The sequence below is a fragment of the Chaetodon trifascialis genome, chromosome 13 (genome assembly GCF_039877785.1).
Source record: "Chaetodon trifascialis isolate fChaTrf1 chromosome 13, fChaTrf1.hap1, whole genome shotgun sequence".
Lineage (NCBI taxonomy): Eukaryota > Metazoa > Chordata > Actinopteri > Chaetodontiformes > Chaetodontidae > Chaetodon > Chaetodon trifascialis.
This window is the reverse complement of record NC_092068.1, coordinates 26116605-26125040: the sequence shown is the minus strand read 5'-3', so window position 1 is coordinate 26125040 and position 8436 is coordinate 26116605. Positions and strand designations below refer to the sequence as shown.

General features: G+C 38.7%; 1 protein-coding gene across 1 annotated transcript; it reads left to right on the top strand.

Annotated features, from left to right (window-relative positions):
• The first annotated feature begins 1967 nt into the window (after positions 1 to 1967).
• LOC139341439 (high-affinity choline transporter 1-like) lies at positions 1968 to 8223 on the top strand. Its single transcript, XM_070977982.1, has 8 exons — positions 1968 to 2151; positions 4716 to 4832; positions 5443 to 5598; positions 5804 to 5952; positions 6057 to 6200; positions 6548 to 6701; positions 7221 to 7438; positions 7663 to 8223. Exons 1-8 carry the CDS (start codon positions 1968 to 1970, stop codon positions 8221 to 8223), a joined length of 1683 nt encoding a protein of 560 aa, XP_070834083.1.
• The last annotated feature ends 213 nt before the right edge of the window (positions 8224 to 8436 follow it).

Here is an 8436-nt window from a genome sequence, read left to right as displayed (position 1 = left end):
TGTCATTACATATCAAATTCCATAATATTAATTGCAAATGATACTTATAATAAAGCAGTGACCATATAAATCATTATGAGTTAGATACCAACATTCATGTGACATCAGTTTATATTTAGGTGTCTTAGGTGTCCACCTAGTGGCAAAAAGTATGTATTACAGCAATGACCTTGACTGCAGGGGTGTCAGCAGAGATGCATCATGATTGACTCTTTGAACAGTGTGAGAGACGACATAATTTGACAGTGTATCCTTAGTCATTGTTAATATGGAAAATGTAACTCACCAATACAGCACGATAACCCTCATATGCATTATACATTTCCAAAAAAGTTGGGACGCTGTGTGAAACACAACTGAAAACAGTACAAAGACAATATGTTGTCTTATCATATTAATGTTTGAGCTCATCAACTTCAGAGATTTTAGTAAATATACACTTAATCTGAACTTCCACTCGTGGAAAAATGGCTGCAACAAAGTTGATGGATGGATTCAACACGAATAAACCCAAATATTCACTTGTGTTTACGTGTCTCTGGATTGTAGCATCTTTGAAGTTGCAGACAAATTTCAGACCAGTCTTGAAAGTGCAACATGCAAAATCATCCAGTTTAAAAAGAACTAAAATCACTCCAAGCGACAAAAAGCCACATCACAGAACAATGGAGCGACAGTTCATTCAATGCTTCATAACGGAGAGCTCTCACACTTTAGCTACTGAAACACTGGATATCTGTAATGCTTCCTGATGCATTGATGAATCATGATCAAATTAAATGCAAAGTGAAATTTTAAAGTAAAGTGCAAGAACTGTGCAGAGAAATGGAAGGAAAACACCACAGTGAGCAATCTCACTATTTCTGCTGTCAGTTGTTTCCTTGTAAATTCAGTCTCTCTCTCTCGATGACGCTGTGTTTGTAAAAGTGTTGAGAGCTTGTTCAAAAGTAGAATTTAATTATTCCAGAATGATGAAGGATGTGAAGTGTGCGGTGTTAAAAAGACTCATGTTGCTGTGTCTGGGATGATGAAATGATTTTTGGGAGTATGCTGAGATGATTGAGACTCCATGAATCACGTTTCACTGACTGATCTGTATCATGTTTAGTATTGCTGTTTTTGAACATCTTCATTTATTTTTAGAGTATTGTAAAAGTGTAATCAAATCTCTCTCCCCTCCTAGCTTGTATCTCTCTCTCGTTCTCTCTATTTCTCGGTCAGAAATTTAGTGTACTGATCAGTAGTATACAATATATTAAACCACAATTCAACTGTCAGAACAAGGCAATCAAAAGGAACAAACACAAACTATTTAATAACAAGTGCAACCACTAGAGGGTCATGGAGGCTAAGGAGACACACAAACACACGCACAAACTCACGCATACACTCATAAATGCTATAAAACACAGATTTTGCAAATCTATTATCTATGTATCAAAATCTACATTTATTATTATTCTTATTACTATTATTGTATATATTTTAAAACATTTGATATCTGATACAATTTACAATTACAATCTACAATTTGTCGATTGGTAGACACTTTTAATCACAGTGACATACATATGAGATTTTCATACAACACAAGCAAGGATCTAGACGGGAGAGAACAACAAGAATAAGTGCCCTAATGCAACTTTCTGGTCCAACTGGACATAAGTGCTACCAAAACTGGGACAGTTGTGGAAGGATCAAAAATACCTGATCAAGCTTATTTGCCTTAAAGCTGAAATTATATTGTTTCTCCTGGGTTCAATTCTTAAATGCCAACATAAATCAGGCAACACAAACCTGAAACCAGCTATTTTCACCAGAGGGCATCTCTGTATCTTTAAAGTGGAGGAGGTTTTTGTTTTTCCTGTCTGTCTGGAATTCCATGGATCTTTTCAAAAACACTCAGCCAGTTAGTCGTTTAGTCAGTCAGACATCAGCAAGAGGAGAAGCCAGTCAACCAGTCCATCATGGCCGTCAACATCCCAGGAGTGATAGCTATGGTGTTTTTCTACCTGCTGATCCTCGGGACCGGTGTCTGGGCATCTTTCAAGTCCAAAAGGGAACAGAAGAAAAGTGCAGCCACTGGGATGGATATGGCCGTACTGGGAAACCGGGGCATCGGCTTGGTGGTGGGAGTCTTCACAATGACAGGTGAGGAGAGCACAGCTGACAAAACTAGGAAGGAAACTGTATCACTGGGAACTCCAAATAATTGTATCATTAGGAAGTTGTATGATTCGGATGAAAACACCGAAGAATTCTTCCTCAAACAGCCCGCAAAAGCCTCATGAAATATTAGATTTAGATCACATTACATTACATTTCAATTCAATTCATCTCAATTCATTCATTTACCTTAAAAAAGACAGTGGTGTGTTTGTGTTTTAACCCCCATAGCACCACATCAGAATGTTTTTTTCTGAGGCAGCTTTGGGCTTTTCCTGACACAGACAGTACCCACAGTGAGGTTAAATCTGTTGGTAGATGCTCAAGGGCAGACTGGAACAGGCTTATCTCAGCTAATAAATACAAGTGGGGAATCTGTGTCCATCTGGAAATTGGGAGACTCTCTTATGCTTGTTTGTAAGGACTGCTGCACAAGTCCTTACAAACACCAGAAAAATGGACCATATCACACCAGTCCTCAGATCACTACATTGGCTTCCTGTGAGTCAAAGAATAGACATTAAAATCTTACTGTTGGTCTACAAATCATTAAATGGTCTAGGACCAAAATATATTCTAGATTTATTAACTCCATATGCGGTATCCAGACCCCTCAGGTCATCAGGGACAGAACCAAACAAAGAGAAGCAGCTTTCAGTTATTATGCTCCTCACCTGTGGAACACACCTGAGGTCTGCACCACCTGTCAGCTCATTTAAATCAGGGTTGAAAACATTATTATTTGCTACAGCTTTTACTTAAAGTAAATGTATTTGCTCAATGGTTTTAATCATTCTAAATGCTAAATTATTGTCTTTTACTGGCTTCTGTTTTTAATTTTCCTTTAATTGCATTTTTTATTTTTCTATTCTCTTCTACTCTCATTCTTTCTTTGAAATGTATGATTTTAATGTATTTTTATGCTTCTGTAAAGAACTTTGAATTGCCTAGTGTATGAATTGTGCTATACAAATAAATTTGCCTTGCCTTACCTTGCTTCAAAGGCGCTGGCACAAGCAATCAAGCAAGAGCTGTAGCTCTTGAATGAAAGGTGCTGTACAAATAAAGTTTACTGTTATTGGGATGAAGAAATCGCAGCTTTCATCAATAGTTTTTACTCAAACAGCTCACAAAAGCTGAATGAAATAAAGGCTGTCAAATATTTGAGATAATTGGTTTTCAATTATTATGAGGAATGTGCAAATAAGGTTACAACTGAGGTTGTTTAGTGTACCAAAGCAGTTTAAAAACTCAAGAAAGACATGAACTTCACAAACAATAATTATTTGAGTTTTCTTGCAGAGTTAGATAAAATCTTTACAATTATTTTTTTGTTCACATAGACACGATGTAAATGACTCGAGAATTGGCTACATTTGCATGGACACTAATAATGTAATTATAATACAATTCAGGCCTTAATGCGAGTATGGTGGAGCCCATGTAAATACCATAATTCGATTATGTTAATGCAATTGAGCTCATAATCAGTTTAAGCTTAATCACATTAAGATACCTGGGGTACTGCGATTTTACTCTTATTATGAAATAATGTATCCAGCTAAATTGCTTTTCTTTCCCTCTGATCACATTGCACATGTACAGGAAGTAACACGCATCACAACTGTCATGTGAAGGACTGAAAAAACTTCCTCAGCCTTATCACGGATAACGGAAGTATAACTTGGTGCCGACGGATGTTGAAACTAATGGTACCCACAATTCCACACAAAGCCAAATAACAACAAGTAGCATCTAAATAGGATTTCAAAGAACTGCCAAATCATGTAAACACCTTAATCGGAGTAATGCCTCAATGGCATTATTGGTGTCCATGTAAATGTAGTCACTCGTTCTAATTGCACTACAAGGAAATGCTGAATGTTAATGAGACAGAAAAATATGAAAAACAAATGTTTGTCATGTCATGCAAAACAGCTGCGCTGAAGCTTCAGATAAACTTGAGACAAGCAGCATGATAATATTTAAAGTAAAAACTCCAATCGTACACAATACCAACTAACTTAGTCTTCAAGCCCTTTTTCAATTCAGGCTCTTTTAGTTCTCAAGAGAGCCTTTGACACATGGCAGGAACCAGAGGAGCCTCACTCTGACTGGGTGAACAGAGGGATTGCCAAGAAAACAACAGTTTAGCAACTCTTTGTAAATCTATGCATGTTAACTGCAAATTTTGTACAAGCCCAATATGGAAGATACACTGTGTGCAAAATGATAAAAATATGCCAGTTGATGCAGTGACCTTTCTTCACCCCCACTGTTGGGTATTACATCACACAGATCATTTCAAATGTCTGAAACAAAACATGTAATAACCACTTTTGTTTGGTTTTACTAATTATCTTCTTTGAAACATTAATTTGGACAACAGAATTTTTTAAACTGACAATAGGCCATGTTTGGGACATCATGAGCTGGTCCTCATGAAAGTTTATTCATGATGGTGAATTATCACCCAAGCTTTTGTCTTCTGTCCAAATAGCTGCTGTCTGTCCACTCAATGACTTGCTGTGTGTTCATCCATCCTGCAGCTACGTGGGTCGGAGGAGGCCTCATTGTGGGCACAGCTGAGATGGTGTACACGCCCTCCATGGGACTAACCTGGACAGTCATGATGTTGATGGCATACAGCTCATGTTTTATTATCAGTAAGAGCTTCAAGTTACATCTGACAGGATACTGTATGTCTGCATGTGTAATTAAAAAACATAGCCTGATAATCTCAAAAAACAGGAATTACTGCACATTAGAAAGGATTAATAATGATCTGAGCTACCTCACATATATATATATATGTTGACATGACGTGCTCCAAGTCACCAGTTCGCCAATTTTATTCACCTGTTTAAACAGTGAAGCTGCTTATTTGCAGAATATAATAAGCCACTGTTGCTCAAAGGCTGAAGAGCTCCAGTATGGCTGCTATACCAAAAAGAAAATGAATCTTCACACCTTTGATCCAGATTTTAACCTCCAACAATCCACTTTGAAATTTTAAAGGGACCTAAGCGAGTGGAAGTGAAGAAATGTTTTAACGGGAGGCCATCTGAAACTTAGCTGTGTCCAGCAAACATCAGCAAATTATTGTTGCTGCACATACTGACCCGCAAAATTGTCTGCAAATATCCGTTATGTCACCAATATACATGGGAGTCAAATTGTACTGTGGAGGATGAAGTATGCCACTTTACCGGACATATTCTTTTTCACCTTTTTTAAATCATTTTTCTAACATGATCTGTCCTTATTTCAATCAAGCTGGATTGGTGTTTGCGAAGCCAATGAGAGAGAAAAACTATGTGACGATGCTGGACCCTTTCCATATCAAGTACGGAAAAGTATTAGTAGCTGGACTGAGCGTGGCTTCAGTCATTATTGATGTGGTCACAGCAGCCGCAACACTAATTGCTTTAGGTAAAGTATATATGAATGCACTTTATATACATATATTGCATAGACATATTGCATAGTGTTTACACTTTCTTCATCAGTTCAGAGTAACAAATCTATACATGGATGCAAATTTCTACACTGTCGATATGACTTAACTACAATGAATGTGAACTGGTAATACTGAAAGACTGGCCATAAAAATTCACTGAAAAAATGTGTTTGACAGGAGGAACCATGAGTGTGGTCCTGGATTTGCCCTTTGCTATATGCATGTGGATCTCTGCTGCGGTCGCCATTATCTACACGCTGCTGGGAGGCCTCTACTCTGTGGCCTACACAGATATTATACAGCTTGTCCTCGTATTCGTCAGCTTGGTGAGTTTGGCTTTTTGAGGGAACTTACACAAGGTATGAAAATCTGCAAAGGATGCTTAAAGTTGTGTGTGTGTTTATCATTTACATTTTATTTGTCTCTGCAGTGGCTCTGTGTTCCCTTTATTATGATGAGTCCTTACACCATGGACATTAGCCAGACACTGATGAACAACACCTTACACGCTCCCTGGATTGGTCAACCTGAGCTGGAAAAGTCCTGGATCATGATTGATAACTTCTTATTCTTTGTAAGGAAGCAACAATACAGCCTACATCAAACACAGTTCAGTCTAGTTTTGATGGATATCTTCAGAATGATGATAGAAAACATAAAGACTTAAATAATAGACTGTTTTTCATTGTAACTAAAGAATCAGAGTGGCTGTAATTAAAGACTATTGTCTGAAACAGCATGTCTGTACATGTCAAAGTTAAATTAACTCTCCGATGACTGTAATTTAATGTTTAAGAGACAATCTCTTTCATTTGAATGAATGCTTCAGTGGTTATAGTGTAGCAGGCAGACGTTTTGCCACATTTACCTGATGCGGACACCACGCTTGTGATTGAATTAACTGTCTGATTTATACTGAAGGCTCTGGGATCTCTGGGATACCAGAGTCTCCATCAGAGGACCTTGTCAGCTTCTTCCACAACAACAGCCAAGGTCACATGCTTTGTTGCAGCTTTCATCTTACCGTTATTTGTGATACCTGGAATACTGCTCGGGGCAGCCACTGCATCCACAGGTATTTACAGCTTCTGTATACTGGGATAAACTGTGGAAAAATTCTGTGTATGTTTTGATCAACGCGGTTGAGTTAAACGGTTGAATTAAGTTCAAGGACTGCCGCCCATCTAGAAGGTCTGTGTACAGCCTTTATGGCAGCCACTGTTCCATCCACTCAAGTGTCTTTGAGCAAGGCTCTGAATCAGTAGTTCTGATGTCTGATGACTGATCTCTTTGTGGAGGGCCAAGAATTTGCTCAGTCAACCAGTAATCAACAAATCAACAATTAGCAGTTCTAACCAAAATAAAGAAACTTGCCAGATTAATGGTTATCTGCAGAATTCCAAACATGTTTACGCTCACCTGAAAATAAAAACAAGAATCAATAGTATTTTTTAATGGTAATAGGATTTATATGGCATTTTCTATTTTTTATAGTCTGTAGAAAAATACATATACATAGTTGTTTTTCTATTCTGAATCCTGTATACTTTTACTTTTATTTTGACCTCTTTATGCCACTGTGTCCATGCCTCAGACTGGAACCAGACTACCTATGGTTCTCCATCTCCATATGAACGTGGGGAAGCAGCTCTCGTTCTGCCCATCGCCCTGCAGCACCTCACTCCACCCTTCATCTCCATTATTGCAACTGGATGTGTGGCCGCCGCTGTGATGTCATCAGCTGACTCTACTTTGCTTGCTGGAGCTTCTGTCTTCACTGCTAACATCTACAAGAGCATCCTGAGACCTCAGGTGAGACAATGTACTTGTTAGTCAAACTGCTGTTTGCTATTGTGAAGGTTGATGTTTATTTTGAAAGAAAGGCAATGGAGTGCAGGAAAGTATCAATGGTATAAAGTGGCATGATGGAGAAACAAAGTAGGAGGAAGAGTGAAGAAGACTAGAGAGAGGTATCTGAGAGCAGGATAGTCTCAGTCTGTTAACCTCTTCTTCTTCCTCTCTTATCTCTTCTTCAGGCATCAGACAGAGAGAGTCAGTGGGTGATCCGTGCTTCTGTGGTGGTCGTGGGCTTGGTTGGTACATCACTAACCAGCATGAAAAACAGTGTCATACTGTTCTGGTTCCTTGGTGCTGAAACAACCTACATTATCATCTTCCCTCAACTCGTCTGTGTCCTCTTCTTCGACATCTCCAATGGTTACGGGGCTATTATGGGCTGCCTGGTGGGAGTTGCGTTAAGACTGCTCAGTGGAGACCCATCTCTAGGGTTAGCACCAGTCATACACTTCCCAGGATGCACTCTTGAGGACGGGGTTTATGTCCAGTACTCTCCAGTTAGGACCATCTCCATGCTGTCTGCCATTGCTGCCATCTTGTCGTTCTCCTACCTGGCTTATGTGCTCTTCAACAAAGGCATGCTTCCTGAGAAGTGGGATGTGTTCAAAGTGAAAGCCCACCAATCACCACAACAACTGACACCAACAGATGCTGCCACAGGACAGAATGAGAATGAGACATTGAACAGAGACAACTCTGAGATCGAGGCATCAGAGCCAATGATGAGCACAAAATGTTAGTGTTCCTGTGTGTACAGTAGAATCTGTTGTCTCAAATTAAAATAAAGACCAGTAAATATTAGTGTATAGCTCAAAGTTCAACACACTAATTTCTATATCCAGAACATAAATGTATTATGTGTATAATATCAATGTATAATATGTTTAATTCATCAAAGTCACTCTCACAGCACATTCATACAGATTCAGATTTTTCTCTCTCTGATTGGCTTC

Coding starts and splice junctions, on each gene's coding strand:
- LOC139341439 (XM_070977982.1), top strand. CDS start 1,968: ATGGCCGTCAACATCCCAGGAGTGATAGCTATGGTGTTTTTCTACCTG. Junction 4,833..5,442: donor CAGCTCATGTTTTATTATCA/GTAAGAGCTTCA, acceptor ATTTCAATCAAG/CTGGATTGGTGTTTGCGAAG. Junction 7,439..7,662: donor AGAGCATCCTGAGACCTCAG/GTGAGACAATGT, acceptor TCTCTTCTTCAG/GCATCAGACAGAGAGAGTCA.